The sequence below is a fragment of the Rhinoderma darwinii genome, chromosome 4, assembly GCF_050947455.1.
Source record: "Rhinoderma darwinii isolate aRhiDar2 chromosome 4, aRhiDar2.hap1, whole genome shotgun sequence".
Classification (NCBI taxonomy): Eukaryota; Metazoa; Chordata; class Amphibia; order Anura; family Rhinodermatidae; genus Rhinoderma; species Rhinoderma darwinii.
The window spans coordinates 257,237,613-257,256,935 of NC_134690.1; the positions used below are offsets into that span (position 1 = coordinate 257,237,613).

The 19,323-nt window shown below is 43.2% G+C and overlaps 1 protein-coding gene across 1 annotated transcript; it reads left to right on the top strand.

Annotated features, from left to right (window-relative positions):
- Positions 1-15,901: 15,901 nt before the first annotated feature.
- Positions 15,902-17,597, top strand: LOC142761086 (uncharacterized). The gene is made up of 2 exons (XM_075864273.1): positions 15,902-16,012; positions 16,898-17,597. The coding sequence occupies exons 1-2, from the start codon at positions 15,963-15,965 to the stop codon at positions 17,547-17,549; spliced, it is 702 nt and encodes a 233-aa protein (XP_075720388.1). The 5' UTR covers positions 15,902-15,962; the 3' UTR covers positions 17,550-17,597.
- The last annotated feature ends 1,726 nt before the right edge of the window (positions 17,598-19,323 follow it).

A 19,323-nucleotide genomic window follows, 5' to 3' on the forward strand; every position in this document is an offset into this window, starting at 1 on the left:
TATGTCCAGGACTTAAAGAAGCAGTCAATTTGGAATATTTTGCAACTTAGACTGTACATGTACTATACCCTATTCTACTGCTGCCTAACCAGATCATTGTAACATAAACCTAGGAAAAAATGACAAAATGAGAGGTTGTACCTAGGGTAAATTTATTTTGTTTTATTAAATTTTTCCTAATTAAAACCATTTTTGTTTTAATAAACATGTTATTGCATCAGTTGACACAGTACACTGAAATACAGTAGTAAAACATGAAGAATATAAGACAAGACAGTGTCTAGATATGCTCTATGATAGTCCATGGGATGGGCTTAGGCGGGATTCACACGAAGCCCGAGTGCGGGCCGGTAAAATCGGCCATTTTGCCCGGCCGGTTTGCATAAAGTTTTGCATCCGTGCCGGGCAGATCTGGACAGTGACATCAGCGGCAACTCCTGAAGGGGAATCCCCATGTGTTCGGGGATTCCGCTTCAGGAGTTTCCCCTGATGTCACTGCCCAGATATGGACAGAGACATCAAGCGCTCTGTCCAGGAGCGGAATCCCCGAAAACACGGGGATTCCGCTCCTTCAAGGAGCTAAAGTACATAGCAGCTAGCACATAGCAGAGCGGTGTCGCCGGGCCAGGGCGCTTTTAAAACAAGCAGGGGAAGGGAGCCAGCGCAGCGCTCCCTGCCACCTGCTGTACACCCCGGCCCTGCCACACAGTGTACAGCGATGCCATTCGTCCGAATGGCATCAACTCCTCCTCACATGCACTCTGCGCTGTGAGGAGGAGGAGATAGAGCGCAAGCGCCGGAAAACCCGGCCATCACTCGGGACACATCCCTGTGATGGCCGTGTATTACCCGGCCCCATAGACTTCTATGGGAGCCGGGCGGCCGGGTACCCGGCCGAAGATAGAGAATGCACTATTTTTTGACGGCCGGTTTTCCCGGCCGTCAAAAAATTGGTCGTGTGAATAGCCCCATTAGGGGTCTATTATTCCTAATGCAGCCGGGTGCCGGCCGATTTATGAACGGCCGGCACCCGGCCGGGAAACCCTGTCGTGAGAATGAGGCCTTAGAGGACGTTTTTGAGGGTTGTGAGATTGAGGAATATCTACTCTTTATTCTTTCAATGAATTTTTTTCTTTCTTTATTTATTATTTACTTTTTCTCTTCACCCTTCTTTTTTTATTATTATTTTTTATTTTATTTAATATATATATTTTTCTTATCAGTTGAGTTGTATGGGTGTGAGGCACGCCGACAAAGGGTGGGTCTCTGTGTGGATGCCTACCACAGTTATGTTGATGTTCTCAAGTGTTACCCTTTTGGATTGTTTGTTTTTCTAAACTCAATAAATCTTACAAAAAACATAAATAAAAAATAGTTAACAACTTCCAGTCATGGGCCAGTTAAATATAGTTGAAGAAACATTGTCAGATGTAGGCCAACACACATATATATGTATAAGCATTCCATATATGCAGGATTGTTTGCTATGTGTAAATGTAAAGGAAAATTAATAGCATCATTAGGCAAGCTCTATTTGCATACAATATGACTGACACGCTTGTAACATGTATCAAATTACATGGAATGAGTACAATTCTTGAAAACTTGTTTGCTACAAGCGCAGTTGGGTCAAGAGACTACACACCCAGGGTGAACTGTGAATTGTCATGAATCCCGGGCAATAAGAATCATGGGCCCTTACCGCCAAGAATACCATTTTTTGCTGTTGTCTTTCACTTTCATAACTTTTATCTATTTTTTCCATGCATATTTTTTATGTAAAGGAGTTTCAGAGCTCTGCATAAGATACTGTGGGCCATCCTAATGCTCTAGCTCCTCAGCCCTCGGTAGTGCTGCCTGCCTAGGCTGACAATCTGTATATACATCTCTCTTACGATAAATGGTTAAAGGTGATTTACAGAATCACTTTAAAGTGGTACTCTAGTAATGTAAAGCCTTTGTCACACAGGGTTTGTTTTGTTGTGTTTTAAAACTTACATTTAAAAAAATGGCTGGAGTTTTAAAATAAATAAATAAATAAAATAAAAAAAAGACAAGGCAGGGTCACCCACATGGTTGTGTTGCCAAAATTTGAAGTTTCTTTTTAAAGGGAATGTGTCGCTAGAAATTTTATTTAATTTTTTTTCATTTAAACAATTAGTATTTAAGTGATTACACATTGTTTGAATTTTTTTTCACAAGTCAGGAAATATTATAAATTAGATTCTAATTTATAACATTTCCAGGTGCTGGTCACTAGAGGGAGTAGTTCCCAAAATTGCAGCATGGTCTCTGTGGTAAAGTAACCTCATTGATTTATGCTGCAAATTTGGGGTGGACACACTCTCTCCTCTAGTGTCCTCACACAATCCCCCTTCCCTTCTTCTGGCTAGTGGCAGGAGAAGGAGCGGTTTGAAGGTCTCCAAACCTCCTACACTTTGTGCCGCCATTTTCTGAGCGACTGCACAGTGTAGGAGAATTAGATACAGGGCTCAGCAGACAGTATCACACGAACATACACGAATATAATACACACATCACATACACGAACATAATATACACATCACATACACGAATATAAATTACCTGCTCCTGCTACCTGCACCTTTGCTTCGTTGAACATTTGGCCGGAAGCAGCGACCGAAAGTCGTCATCTTACTGTCCGGCAGCAGCTTCCGGTCCACGTGAAAATGGCGCCAGATTTCGCTCTACAAACGAGCTTCGTTTTGGTCTGTGTGGGAGCGGCGCATGCGCCATTCCCACACGGACGGCGTACTCTTCTGAGAATGGAACGGCTCCCGTTCGCATTCTCTATGGGGTTGTATGTGCCGTATTCCATCTCTGTATGTGTCGTTAATCGAAAACTGTGCTTTTCTTTCAAAAATAAGGACATTTCTAAGTGACCCTAAACTTTTGAACGGTAGTGTATATATATATATATATATATATACAGTGAAGGAAATAAGTATTTTATCCCTTGCTGATTTTGTAAGTTTGCCCACTGTCAAAGACATGAACAGTCTAGAATTTTTAGGCTAGGTTAATTTTACCAGTGAGAGATAGATAATATAAAAAAGAAAAAAAAGAAAATCACATAGTCAAAATTATATATATTTATTGGCATTGTGCACAGAGAAATAAGTATTTGATTCTCTACCAACCATTAAGAGTTCAGCCTCCTCCAGACCAGTTACACGCTCCAAATCAACTTGGTGCCTGAATTAAAGACAGCTGTCTTAAATGGTCACCTGTATAAAAGACTCCTGTCCACAGACTCAATTAATCAGTCTGACTCTAACCTCTACAACATGGGCAAGACCAAAGAGCTTTCTAAGGATGTCAAGGACAAGATCATAGACCTGCACAAGGCTGGAATGGGCTACAAAACCATAAGTAAGACGCTGGGTGAGAAGGAGACAACTGTTGGTGCAATAGTAAGAAAATGGAAGACATACAAAATGACTGTCAATCGACATCGATCTGGGGCTCCATGCAAAATCTCACCTCGTGGGGTATCCTTGATCCTGAGGAAGGTGAGAGCTCAGCCGAAAACTACACGGGGGAACTTGTTAATGATCACAAGGCAGCTGGGACCACAGTCACCAAGAAAACCATTGGTAACACATTACGCCGTAATGGATTAAAATCCTGCAGTGCCCGCAAGGTCCCCCTGCTCAAGAAGGCACATGTACAGGCCAGTCTGAAGTTTGCAAATGAACATCTGGATGATTCTGAGAGTGATTGGGAGAAGGTGCTGTGGTCAGATGAGACTAAAATTGAGCTCTTTGGCATTAACTCAACTCGCCGTGTTTGGAGGAAGAGAAATGCTGCCTATGACCCAAAGAACACCGTCCCCACTGTCAAGCATGGAGGTGGAAACATTATGTTTTGGGGGTGTTTCTCTGCTAAGGGCACAGGACTACTTCACCGCATCAATGGGAGAATGGATGGAGCCATGTACCGTCAAATTCTGAGTGACAACCTCCTTCCCTCCACCAGGACATTAAAAATGGCTCGTGGCTGCGTCTTCCAGCACGACAATGAACCGAAACATACAGCCAAGGCAACAAAGGAGTGGCTCAAAAAGAAGCACATTAAGGTCATGGAGTGGCCTAGCCAGTCTCCAGACCTTAATCCCATCGAAAACTTATGGAGGGAGCTGAAGATCCGAGTTGCCAAGCGACAGCCTCGAAATCTTAATGATTTACAGATGATCTGCAAAGAGGAGTGGGCCAAAATTCCATCTAACATGTGTGCAAACCTCATCATCAACTACAAAAAACGTCTGACTGCTGTGCTTGCCAACAAGGGTTTTGCCACCAAGTATTAAGTCTTGTTTGCCAAAGGGATGAAATACTTATTTCTCTGTGCACAATGCAAATAAATATATATAATTTTGACAATGTGATTTTAATTTATTTTTTTTTTTTATATAATCTATCTCTCACTGGTAAAATTAACCTAGCCTAAAAATTCTAGACTGTTCATGTCTTTGACAGTGGGCAAACTTACAAAATCAGCAAGGGATCAAATACTTATTTCCTTCACTGTATATATACGATACAAAAATTAGGCAGCACTCCGTTCAAATAAAGGTGAAAAAGAGGGTATTTTATTGTCCCATAGACAGCAACGTTTCAGCTCCTTCCACTGGAGCCTTTCTCAAGCTGGAGCTGAAACGTTTCTCAAGGAAGGAGCTGAAACATTGGTGTCTATGGGACAATAAAGTACCCTCTTTTTCACCTTTATTTGAACGGAGTGCTGCCTAATTTTTGTATCGTATACAATTGGGTTCTCGGTCTGCTCCTGTTGGCTTGCACCCACACTATACCGGTGCTGCTGGATCCTTTTGTTCATCTATGTATATATATATATATATATATATATATATACACACAGTATATAGTCTGTATATATATTTTTTTACTGTATGGTAAAGCGGAGTGGGCCGCCGCAAAAAAAACATACCGCACGGTATGCATTGCTTTAACATTGGACCATATGGCAACTTATAACACTAAATGGCATCAGTCAGGAGATTTTCCTCATGTAGACACCAAAGGTATTGGGGAAACGTGATGTGAACAGATCCAATTTTGTGAATCATGTAAGAAAATCCGATTTGAAGATGTCTTATAAATATGTCCTTAGGGGGGAATTTATAAAAAATAACTTGGTGTTTCATACTCAAACATTTTATGCACATCTAATAGTATACCTGATATAAAATCATTTTGTAATTTACTTACTGTTAAAATTTAGTTGTTTTATCCATTCAAATTCTGTAAAGTTACTGCCACCTGTTGTCAAGCAAGAGCCGTCTCTAGTTACAGAGCTGAGGAGACGGACTTCACTAAGTGTGGGTGTCACTATACTGCCTGCCTATGCAAGTCTATGGAGAGGGGAGGGAGAGCAGTAGAAGTGAGAAGTGTATTTAGCGTGTCAACACTGACACGCTAAATACAAGAGGGAAGGAGTGAGAAGGGAGAAGAAGCAGGAGCAGAGTGAGAAAGACACAGGCTATCGGTAAGATTTCTGTCACCCCAGTGCGGAATACTCTGCTACACTGGTCTGTACTGCTGTATAATTTGCTCCAAAATAATTTTTTAGAGAGGGGCTGCGGCTGTGTATTACAGCGGTTATCCTAATCGTAGAGGCACATTTGCTATGCCTGCGTGATCAGCAGGACAAGCATGTTCATCCTGATGCGGCAACGTCCTGCAGCTAATGATCATACTCGTCACGCGTCACAGCCAGTTAAATGGAATCTCAGGTGCAAATACATATCTTAAAACACAATGACTGAAGCCAGGGCAGGTTGTTAAACAGTTAACTTCTTGAGGACCAGTCTATTGTGGGTTTTAAAGAGGATCTGTCACCAGATTTCCCAATACAAACTGTTTGAATATATATCTCTTAAACCTGATAAAGCTGGTGTATTTACTTTGAAAATCCATGTCAGAATGGCTGTATAATCCTTTCTCAAAGTTTTCCTGCCTGATATTAAAATGAGCATTTTAATATTAGGCAGGGAGACTTTGCCTACGCACGCTGTTCTTCACCAGGAGTCAGAACTAACTCCAGCTATTCTTAGAATTGTCAGGGTCCCAGCAATCGGACGCCCACCCATCAGCCTTTTTTTACCTGTTCTATCAATAATATTAGTTACGCACACCTCCATATAGCTGGAAGGATTCTTCACTCTGTAAGGGCTGATACAGACGAACGTGACGCTTTTGCGCACGCAAAAACCGCGGCGTTTTGCGTGCGCAAAAGGCACTTGACAGCTCCGTGTGCCCTGTTCATTTGGATGCGAGGCTGCGTGCTTTTCGCGCAGCCGCCATCTTTAGACACTCCGTTTGGATGTTTGTAAACAGAAAAGCACGTGGTGCTTTTCTGTTTACATTCATTCTTTTACTGTTATTGCGCGAATAACGCTTGTCCCACGGAAAAGCTTCCGTGGGGCAAGCGTGATTTTCACGCACCCATTGACTTCAATGGGTGCGTGATGCGCGAAAAATGCCGACACATAGAACATTTCGCGAGTTTTACGCAGCGGACTAACGCTGCGCAAAACTCACGGACTGTCTGCACTGCCCCATAGACTTCTCTAGGTCCGCGCGGCCGGCACGGACGCAAAACAAGGTCATCTGAATCCGCCCTTAAACAGTGTAGGTCTCCTGCACACGGAGCCGAAATGCTGCAGAATTTCCGTGCGGGAATTCCTTAGCGTAAGAGTACATTCAGATGAAAGTAGCCAACCTCGGACGTGAAAAACTGCCATTTTTCACGTCCGGGGTGCATCCGTGCGGGACGCGTTATCATGCATCCCCATAGACTAGATTCTATGGAGGGATGCGTGAAGCGCCAAAAAATAGGACTTGTCCTATATTTTCACGGACCCTTCACATGCTCCGTTGAAACAACAGTCGTGTAAACGGCCCCATTGAAGTATATGAGTCCATGTGACGGCCGTTGTTTTAATGGCCGTCACACGGACTATATATACGCTCGTCTGAATGAGCTCTTAATGCAAGATAAATTAAGCTGCAGATTGAGAATCCATACTGCAGGTAAATTTCTGCACATGTTTTCTGCTGTCTTTTTCTGCAGCGAGTGGATGAGATTTGTGAGTTTTCTTGTAAAGCACAGGAATAGGGGGCAAACTGTCATCAAGCAGCGGCTTGGCTGGGTAAGCTGCAGCTCAGGAATAAATCGGACTCTTCACTTGCGGCGCTGTCTGCGTGCTGCAAACATTCACAAGTAATTTTTGCACAACTGCTTAGCATTAGGAAATAGGTGTCTCAGTGAGGGCACCATAATAGAGATGACAGGGTCCCTTTAAATCATAAAATGCAAGTACCAAGTTAAAAGTGTATTTTATAAAATAAAACAACATTTATTTGTGCTTACAAAGCGAAAAACATGCAAATAAGCAGTGTGTGTGAGATCAAGATGGAAGGGAGATGGTACAACAAGAGGGCAGAAGTACATACAATACAATAGTGCAGCTGAGATATCATAGAGCAAGTGGAACAACCAAGAAGTGGTGACATAAAAACTTGCTTTGTTGCCGAGAGGCATATTGGATACATACACTGCGGACTTTAGAGCCGAAAGGCTTAAAGGGGCTTTCTCATCAGAGACATTTATGACATATCCACAGGATATCTCTTAGATGCGAGTCCCACCTCTTTTTTCTCCCAACACCGTTCTAGCTTTGTCTCTTCTCGCTGCATCCTGGCAACTTCCTCGTTATATGGTCGGGAGTTACGGAAACGGTGTAACTCGCTGAGCTACGCTGTTTCTGTAACTCTCATAGTAGTGAATGGCAGTTACGGAAGCAGCGTATGTTCTATGGGACTTAGGCCTCATGCAAACGACTGTGCTCGTAATTACGAGCACGGCCTGGCACGGGCAGCCGACCACTTTTCCGAGCCGTGCTCCCATTATAAAGTATAGCAGCACGGCTCGTAAAATAAAAAAAATAGAACATGTTCTATTTTTTTAACGGCACAGGCACCTTCCCGTGAGAAAACGGGAAGGTACCCGTGGCTAACAGAAGTCTATGGGCCCGTTATTGCGGGTCGTAATTACGACCCGCAATAACGGGTGTTTTTACGGTCGTGTGCATGAGGCCTTACCAAAACAGCGTAGCTCAGCGAGATTCACTGTTTTTGTAACTCCCACCATGTAACCTTTTTCATGGTCGGAATTCAGCCACAACAGAGTGGCAGGAAGGGGTTTTGGGGGCCCCTTTCTAGAGATAGGTGCGGGTCCCAGAGGTGGTACCTTCATATATCTGACATTTATGATGACATTTATGACATATCATAAATGTCTCTCATGGGAAAACCCCTTTAAACAGGGAGTATGAAATTGCTGGCATTTTTATATGCACTGACAAGTCTTTTTTTCTTTCCCTTTAGACATCTGCAACCACGACATCCGTTAGAACATAGATAGCAACAACATACAGAGAGAAAGTTGCAACCTCATTGAATAGGACAGAATTAGTCTGCATAGGGTAGCTACCATCTCAGTTCATTTGGCTATTGAAACATGTTATTTTGTATTACAATGGGATGTAACAGTGTACTTTCTCTTCTGTTGTACATGACTAACCCCTTCAGGACCCAGCCTGTTTTGGCCTTCAGGACACAGCCGATTTTTTCAAATCGGACATGTGTTATTTTATGTGGTAATAACATCGGAATGCTTTTACCTATCCAAGTGTTTCTGAGATTGTTTTCTCGTGACATGTTGTACTTTGTTAGTGAAAAAATGTGGTCAATAATTTTGGTATTTATTTCTGAAGAAACACCAAAGTTTAGAAAAAATTAGCAAAAATTATAATTTTTCTAAATTTAAAAATATCTGTTTGTAAAACAGATAGTAATACCACGCAAAATAATTACTAGTTAACATTTCCCATATGTATACTTTATTTTTCAGGGACCCTTTCAGTTCTGAAGTGGCTTTGAGGGCCTTACATATTAGAAAATCCCCAGAAGTCACCCTATTTTGAAAACTGCACCCCTCAAGGTATTTAAAACAGCATTCTCAAAGTGTTATAACCCTTTAGGCGTTTCACAGGAATTAAAGCAAAGTAGAGATGAAATTTACTAATTTTATTTTTTTTGCCGAAATTCATTTCTAATAAAAAAAAAATTTGTAACACAGAAGGTTTTAACCGAGAAATGCAACTCAATATTTTATTGCCCAGATTCTGAAGTTTTTAGAAATATCCCACATGTGGCCCTAGTGCACTAATGGACTGAAACACAGGCCTCAGAAGCAAAGGAGCACCCAGTGGATTATATATATTTATTTGCATTGTGCACAGAGAAATAAGTATTTGATCAGTTTGGCAAACAAGACTTAATACTTGGTGGCAAAACCCTTGTTGGCAAGCACAGCAGTCAGACTTTTTTTGTAGTTGATGATGAGGTTTGCACACATGTTAGATGGAATTTTGGCCCACTTCTCTTTGCAGATCATCTGTAAATCATTAAGATTTCAAGGCTGTCGCTCGGCAACTCGGATCTCCAGCTCCCTCCATAAGTTTTCGATGGGATTAAGGTCTGGAGACTGGCTAGGCCACTCCATGACCTTAATGTGCTTCTTTTTGCGCCACTCCTTTGTTGCCTTGGCTGTATGTTTCGGGTCATTGTCGTGCTGGAAGACCCAGCCAAGAGCCATTTTTAATGTCCTGGTGGAGGGAAGGAGGTTGTCACTCAGAATTTGACGGTACATGGCTCCATCCATTCTCCCATTGATGCGGTGAAGTAGTCCTGTGCCCTTAGCAGAGAAACACCCCCAAAACATAATGTTTCCACCTCCATGCTTGACAGTGGGGACGGTGTTCTTTGGGTCATAGGCAGCATTTCTCTTACTCCAAACACGGCGAGTTGAGTTAATGCCAAAGAGCTCAATTTTGGTCTCATCTGACCACAGCACCTTCTCCCAATCACTCTCAGAATCATCCAGATGTTCATTAGCAAACTTCAGACGGGCCTGTACACATGCCTTCTTGAGCAGGGGGACCTTGCGGGCACTGCAGGATTTTAATCCATTACGGCGTAATGTGTTACCAATGGTTTTCTTGGTGACTGTGGTCCCAGCTGCCTTGAGATCATTAACAAGTCCCGTCCCGTCCCGTCCCGTGTAGTTTTCGGCTGAGCTCTCACCTTCCTCAGGATCAAGGATACCCCACGAGGTGAGATTTTGCATGGAGCCCCAGATCGATGTCGATTGACAGTCATTTTGTATGTCTTCCACTTTCTTACTATTGCACCAACAGTTGTCTCCTTCTCACCCAGCGTCTTACTTATGGTTTTGTAGCCCATTCCAGCCTTGTGCAGGTCTATGATCTTGTCCCTGACATCCTTAGAAAGCTCTTTGGTCTTGCCCATGTTGTAGAGGTTAGAGTCAGACTGATTAATTGAGTCTGTGGACAGGAGTCTTTTATACAGGTGACCATTTAAGACAGCTGTCTTTAATGCAGGCACCAAGTTGATTTGGAGCGTGTAACTGGTCTGGAGGAGGCTGAACTCTTAATGGTTGGTAGGGGATCAAATACTTATTTCTCTGTGCACAATGCAAATAAATATATATAATTTTGACAATGTGATTTTCTGTTTTTTTTTAAATATAATCTATCTCTCACTGGTAAAATTAACCTAGCCTAAAAATTCTAGACTGTTCATGTCTTTGACAGTGGGCAGACTTACAAAATCAGCAAGGGATCAAATACTTATTTCCTTCATTGTATTTGAATACGCAAACCTCCGGGTTGTATATTTCTACTTAGATAATTCTCTAGAGATGATTTATTCCACCAGAGCAACCCGTGTTTCAGTTCTTTGTTTTTCCTCAATTAAAAACAAAGTTGATCCTTCCTTAACCCCTTTAGGACACAGTCTGTTTTGGCCTTGTGGACACAGATGATTTTTTCAAATCTGACATGTGTCACTTTATGTGGTAATAACTCCGGAATGCTTTTACCTATCCAAGCGATTCTGAGATTGTTTTCTCGTGACATATTGTATTTTATGTTAGTGAAAATATTTGGTCGATAAATGTAATATTTATTTGTGAAAAACATTTTTGCAAAAATTAGCATTTTTCTCAATTTAAATGTATTTGCTTGTAAAACAGATAGTAATACTACACAAAATAGTTACTAGTTAACATCCCCCATATGTTTGCATCATTTTTTTTCACGTACTTTTATTTTTCTAGGACGTTATACATTTTTATTTTTTCGTCAAAAAAGCTGTGGGAGGTCTTGTTTTTTGCGGGACGGGTTGTAGTTTTTATTGGTACTATTTTGGGGTAAATGCGACTTTTTGATCACTTTTTATTCTATATCTTTGGAGGGGTGGTGACCAAAAAATAGCAATGCTGACATAGTTTTCCGCCTATTTTGTTTGCGCCGTTCACTGTGCGGAAAAATGAACATTATAGTTTCATAGTTTGGGTCGTTACGAACACGGTGATACCAAATATGTGTACTTTTTTTTTAACGTTTTCATTTTTTCCCTATAATAAATGACTTATTATAGAAGAACAAAAACTTATTTTTACACTTTTATAAAACATATTTATTAACTTTTTTTTACTTTTTACTCTTTATTTTTTTTGTTTATTAATTTTTCTTTTACTTTTTACACTTTATTTTTTTGACCTGCAGCTCTGATCACTGCTAGAATACATTACACTACCTAGGTAGTGTAACGTATTCCAACTGTCAGTGTGACAGTTGGTCTACGAGGATCAGCAGAGGCTGATCCTCATAGGCTGACATACATGGCAGACTTGGGGGCCGTTGTCTGGCCCCCGGGTGCCATCACAAGCATCAGAAGCCCCCACGATTGCATGGGGGCTGCTGATGCGCTACAAACCCGCTACATGCGGAGATCGCAATCGAGCCCCGCATGTAACGGGTTGATTGCCGAAATCAGCAGCAATGAACCGCTGATCGGCAACACTGGAGTGTCAGCTGTCGGGGACAGCTGATCTCCAAGTTCCCGATGCACAATGTCGTCGACAGTGTGCCATCGGGAACGACACAGTGACTTCCTGTCACTCTGACAGGAAGCCCATCAGGACCAGCCGAAGGTTGGTCCTAATGGGCTTCCGTCCATGGCAGACCCGGAAGCCATTGTTTGGCTTCCGTTTGCCATAGTAACTATCGGCAAACCCCGCGATTTTGGACCGGGGGCTGCCGATATGTTAGAAACCCCCAAAATTCGGCGATTGCACCCGATCGCCGAATTTAAGGGGTTAATTCGCCAAAACCAGCGTCAAAGGACCGCTGGTCGGCAAGAGTGGAGTGTCAGCTGTCGGCGACAGCTGACCTCCCGGTTCCCGGTGCACACTGTAACTCAGTAACTGTACATCCTCGTGCGGGAAGTAACCTCCCTCGACGACGGACAGTTACGTCCTGGTGCGGATAGGGGTTAAATAATTATGATAATAAAAAAACTTTACCTGAACCTAAGCAGCCAAAAAATAAATATTCCTTACAGCCTTCCAAAATTCAGTCCCAAGACTATAAAGGTAAAGAAAAGTCGGGGAGTTGGTGTTACCCAAAAAGTGGTATAGGAAGGAATATTTTCCTTATTACTAACCGACCAAATGCAGATAAACAGTGTAGTCAAAGTGGGCGAAAGAATCTCAACATTTTACATGGAATGGTAAAACATTACTACAAACGTTTGGATCTTAAATACAGTTCAAAAAGGATACAAAATATAATTTTGTTCATATTCCCCGGGAAAGTTTGTCATTACAAATCTACAGACCCCTTTTCTTCAAAAAGAAAAACGGAATCCTGAAAATCCTTCAGATGCAAGTAATTTTACCAGTTTCTCAGGTAGAGGAAGAATTAAGCCATTACTCTCGCCTATTTTTGGTTTAAAAAAAAAATAGACGGCTCCTTCAGGAGAATAATAAATCTAAAACCGTTAAACAAATTTGCATCCTACCGTAGTTTCAAGATGGAATCAATAAAATCAACAATCCCACTGATTGGGAAAAATTACATGATGGCCATGATCTGCCTTTAGGATGCCTATTCTTCCCTGATATCAAAAATTTCTAAGATTTGCCATCATTCAGAATCGAAAGTTTTCCTCCCTTCCGTTTTGGATTTCTTGTGCCCCAAGGATATTCACAAAGTTAACGGTGGAGATAGTAGCTCATTTAACTAGAAATAAATATTGTTCCTTATTTAGATGATTCACTCATTGTGGCTCATGCATCACCACTCTTGCAGGCTCATCTACAAAAGACCTGCCAGGTTCTTCAAAATTTAGGTTGGACTCAAAAAAATCTGATTTTCAGACATCGAGACAAAAGGTATTTTTAGGAGTTCTACTAAACTCCCAAAAACAAAAATCTTTTTTTACCTCAGGACAAGATACTTCAACTTATCCAGAAGAGTCTCATTCAGAAACCATGTTCGTAGTAGGTTCCATGACAGCATGTATTCACTCAGTGGCATGGTGTCAAGCCCATACCAGACCTCCTCAAAGCCTGATACTGTCCATCTGGGACAGGAATTCCATATCTATGGAAAAGAAGATTCCTCTTTCCAGTTATGTGACATCTTCTCCTCCGGTGCATAATTATAAAAAAAAAAAAAGAGGTTTTGTGGCATCAATTTCCAGTAATATTAGTGACCACCGACGCCAGGAAAAGGGTATGGGGAGCTCTGGTTCTACGGCAAACGTTCCAAGGTATTTGGGACACGACAGTCTCTCACCATTCCTCAAACTTCCGGGAGTTAATTGCGGTTTGGGAAACCCTGAAAACATCAAGTCATCTAACTGCGGGGTCTCATGATCGAGTCTATTGAGACAACATGACTACTGTAGCTCATTTACATCACCAAGGGGGCACAAGACATCAAAGTCTTCAGGCTGTATTAGCAAAAATATTTTTCTGGGCAGAATCACGCCTACTATCCCTGACAGCCATTCAACTCAAGGGCTCATGCAATATACAGGCCGATTTTCTAGGCAGGAACAATCTGGATCCAACCGAATGGAGTTTAAACGATAAAGTCTTCTAGTTGATCACCCAGAAATGGGGGCATTCTCAAACAGATCTCTTTGCATCCCAAAGTCCCTCTTTTCTTCTATCGAAACCCAAAATATGCTCCAGTAGGGGTAGACGCACTAGCTCACAAATGGGAATACCACCTGACCTACGCTTTTCCTCCCTTTTCCATGCTACCCAGGATCCTACAAAAGATGCAGAGAGAAAAAATAGATTTAATCTTGGTGGCTCCCTTTTGGCTCAAAAGAAGCTGGTTTGCTCTCCTAAACAAACTAAAGCTGGAAGACCCCATAATTTTCCCTTATTTGATGGACCTTCTACATCAGGAACCTGTTTTTCATCTGGACACTCAAAAGATTTGCCTTTCTGCATGGCTTCTGAGAAGTCCATCCTAAACTTTAGAGGCCTGTCTGACACTCCAGTCCAGTAGGGAAAAAGTAACAAATAGTATACAAAATTTTTGGAAAACATTTATTTATTTTTGCTATGAAAGTCCACCTGACCCGTTTCATCCCACTATATCTAAGGCCTCATGCACACGACCGTGTTTTTGCGTCCGCAATTCCCCCGCAAATCCACGGGAGAATTGCGGACCCATTCATTTCTATGGGCCCATACACACTATCCGTGTTTTCACGGGTCTCCGCATGTCCGCACATCCGTGCCGCAGAAATTCCGGACATGTCTATTATGGGCCGCAAATGCGGTGCGGACATGCCAATAGAAGTCAATGGGCCCGTGGAAATTGCGGATACACCGCCGTGTGTCATCCGCAGTTTGCGGATTTGCGGAAGTGTTGCTAGGCGACGACCGGGAATGACTTCTGTCGTCGTGAAGTCTGGAGACAGTGCATGAGAGCAGCAGAGAGCAGCATGGCTTCAATAAACGTTGAGAAACTAATCATCCTGGTCCAGCACAAGCCCTGTCTGTGGAATAAGCGGGTGGAAGAATATGCAGACAGGAATATGAAAGATCTTGCCTGGCAGGAGGTCTGCAGTGAGGTGCATCCTGAGTGGGAGAAGGCAACTAAAGTGCAAAAGAAGCGCATGGGTAAGTTTCACACCTTGATGCGGTTTCTGAGTACTCCTGTCATGTCATAATGACATGCCTGACGTTTTGATTGTTGGCGGTTGGATCACTGAAACACCCACCAATCGCTGAAATGAAGCTGCAGAAGTGCACGTGAGATTGTGGGGGTCTCATGGCTCTGAACAGCACCGATCATTAACGTGACATGTCACTATGAGGGTATGTTCCCACACACTAATTACGGACGTAATTCGGGGGTGTTTGACCTCTATTACGCACGCTAAATACGCCGCAATAGCGTTGACAAACATCTGCCCAGTGAAAGCAATGGGCTGACGTTTGTGTGTTCAAGCGGCGTGTATATTTACGCGTCAATAGACGCCCGCGTCAAAGAAGTGACCTGTCACTTCTTGTGCCATAATTGGAGCCGTTATTCATGGGCTCCTATGAAAATCAATTACGTCCGTAAAGGACGCTGCGTTAAAGCGCCAGCACATGCCTTTACGTCTGAAATTACGGGTGATGTTTTCTCCTGAAACCAGCAACGTCATTTCAGCCGTTACGGACGCTGTCGTGTGGGCACATGGAAAACGTGGCAAGTCTGCTGTAGTTTCTGCAACGTCGGAATTACCTGTCAAATATGCAAATGTAGGTGCAGATTTGTTTGCGGCATCATTTTCATATAATAAACAACATTTCCTAATATCTAGTAATGTACTCTTCTAAAATGTTGATCTGTGATTGGTTTATTTTATATCATAGTCGAAAACGTCAAAACACGCTGGAATACGTGCCGAGACCAATTAAAGCGTGAGATAAATGACAAGGGGAAGAGCGGAGACGGACGTCTGAAAAAAAAGCCATACATGTACACCAAACAACTTTCGTTTCTTCTTGATGTAATGCAGGTTGGCCCGTAAGTATTGCTTATATACTTTGATCATTGTAGTCTGCCCATGTAGCCAGTTGTGTAAGTACCGCTGTAGCAGCCGTAGCGAGTGCTACGGGGACCGCGGCATGAGGGGACTCCACCATGTCCGGAGGCTCCGCTAGCAGCCGCTATGACGGCTACAGCGGGACGCAACTGAACACTACGGCTGAGCAGGGAGGTATCTCCCCGCTCTGACATTAAACAACAGACATGTATCCCCTAACCACTGAATCGGGGATACATGTGTGATCGCTGGCATTGACAGGGAGAACGGGGGACAGAAAGTACCCTGAACTTCTCCATCCCAAACCTCGTACTTTCGCCAGCTCCGTCAAAATGAATGGAGCCAAAGTCGTGCTTGTGCGCATACATAACCAGCGCTCCTTTCAATTTTTGGGAGATGTGCAGACGGCAGAACTTAAGGGGACTTTCAGTCCCCCCTTCACCCTATCGCTGCCAGCGATAAGGCATGTATTTGTAGGACACACTATAGGTGGCATTTGTCCGGGGGGCGGGGAGGGGGGCCTGTATGGCGTTAGCGGCATACAGCCCCCTCACTAGATAACGCCGTACAGTCCCCCTATAGATAACGCCATATAGTACCCCGGTAGATAATGCCATACAGTGTACAGTGTGGGGCTGTATGGCGTTATCTACAGGGGTGGGGGCAGCAAAAAAGGCACTATCTACAAGGGGGGGGGTTACACCCAGTGTAGGGATGGTCCCAGTCAAAAGTTTGCTATGCGGCCCTGTCTTTCCTAGTTAGGGCTCTGCATGTAGTGATGCATACATAGTGTATTTGGCCAGCTGTAGACATGACGTTAAATTACTACAAAAATTCCCTAACATTATGTTTTCATTTTCAAACAGAACCAAGGATAATCTGGAGGAAGAACAAGACTCTGATGAGACTCAAATTGAAGAGCCTGACGTAGCTTTGGGGACTGCTAGGTCCACTTCCACTCCTGTGACAGCGGAACCAACAACAGTGGATAATCCAGTCTGTGCCGCGGACGAAGAAATTACACCCCGAGGTAAACGTCGACGTTCTGCCAAAGGTCCAACACGTACAGAGCCAAGGCAGGAAGTCGACTTGCGTGTATTAGAGCACTTGGAGAAAAGAGCTACTGAAACTGAAGAGGGCACCTTCTGTCGCGCTCTCTCTAATATTCTTAAAAGAGTGCCAATTTCCAGACAGATAAGGTGCCAAACAGCACTAATGGAAGTCGTGGAAATATTTGCGACACATCCTGACCCACGTGCAATGCATCAGGCCATCGAGTTTCATAGACGGGGGTGTGATGCAAGCACCTTCAACTCTGTCCCTCCAGCACCTGCAGCAACCGCGCAAGGCATCCAGCATCCGTCATATGTAGACTCAATGCCGCTATTCAGTGACGATCGTTCAGTTTATGGCATGCCAGGACCTTCTCAGCAACAGTATGGGCACATGCAGCAGGGGGAGTCAGTTCCACGACCACATCATGAACCTGCACCTTCGCAATCCTTCTACAATTTATAATTTACTTATATAACATAGTTTTGTTTATGTTTGTTGACACTATTTTATGCAAGAAATAAAATAAGTTTATAGTTAATTATGTGTTTGTCTTTATTATTATTGCAAAACATAATGAGGTATTGGTCTGCATTTCTGCCAAATGCAAATAATCGCTTATTTTTTTTTTTTAATTAATAAAGAATTAAAAAAAAAAATACAGAAATACATTAGCTCGCAACCCGCGTCAAGGGTCCTCATTCTCTTGCGAGTCCCTACTCTACTACTGCAACTTTAACTACTAACATTTGTAACATAAACCGGAAATACAACAGTCCCTCTCAAATTTTAATTTGGCAGACGAAGCACATCCCTTTGCCAAGGAACTGCTCCCTCAGGTGATACAAAATAGTCTGTATACAAATTACGGACTGCCAGTCCAGACACTCCAGGTCTTCTATGTGGTGTGTAGTCCAAAGGGATGTAATTAGTAGAGAAATGGTTCAGCTCTGCGTCCACTGCCGACTCATGAATTCTCAGAAAATTGTGGAGGACAACACACGCTTGTATAACCTTTGTCACATTTTCAGGATTCATCTGAATGGAGCTCTGGAACACACGCCACTTGCTGCTTAGAATTCCAAAGGCGCACTCCACATACCGTCTTGCACGTGTAAGGCGGTAGTTAAAAATGCGCCTCTGTTCATCTAAGCCACGCCTAGGGAATGGACGCATCAGGTGAGGGGACAGTCCGAAACCTTCATCACCCACAATGACAAAGGGTGCTGGTGGTCCTGTAGATCCTGGAAGCTGTCTAGGTTCCGGAAGGTCAAGCTGGTTAGATGCTAGACGTTCACCCATTCTGGAAGCCCTGAAGATGCCAGCATCCGCAGAGCTTCCATAGGCCCCAATATCGACAATTATAAACCGATAGTCACTGTCAGCCAAGGCCAACAGCACCACCGAGAAAAACTGCTTATAATTGAAATACTGAGACCCTGAGTGAGCAGGCTTTTTTACGCGGATGTGCTTACCATCTAGCGCACCAACACAGTTGGGAAACTGTGCTGATTGGAAGAAGCCATCGGCAATCCGAATCCAGTCCTCTGGCTTGGGCTTTGGCATAACTGCTGCTCGAAGTTGCTGCCAGATGACTTCGCAGGTAAGCTTGACAATCTTCGAAATAGTGGAGCACCCCAGCAGAAACTGGAAATGTAGCGATGCAAAGGAGTTGCCGGTAGCAAGAAATCTGTAAAAAACAAAAAAAAAAAATATATAACAAAATATGCACAGACAGGAAAAATATCTGCAACACGGTGGCAAGGCGGCAATATGAACAGGGGACAAGTATACTAATATTGTTTGCAGGGTAGAGACATGTCGTAGAAGGGGATTTAGGTTTTCTTACCTCAGAGTGACGATCAGGCGTTCCTCTGGAGAAATGCAACGTCTCATGGTGGTGTCCTGGAAGATCAGTCCAGGACGAAGGTCCGCCAGCAGACAGTCAAAAGTTTGCACGGACATACGGCAGTAGCTGAGGAACTTGTCCGGGTGCTGCCGCAGGTCTGAGTACAGCATGTTAAAATGCCCCTTCCTAAGCCGTTGTGAGATAATGGGGTGAACCCAATATCTCCTCCTCCTCCTCGGTTCTTCGTCCAGCATTGGTGGTTGCTGTCCAAATCGCCTGGAGAGGAGCCAGTGCAGGAGTACATCATCCACATCATCAGAAGACATGTTCGCAGTGAGTAAAACTGACAAAAACCACAGCTATATCAGCAGCGCAATCTCACTGAACTCG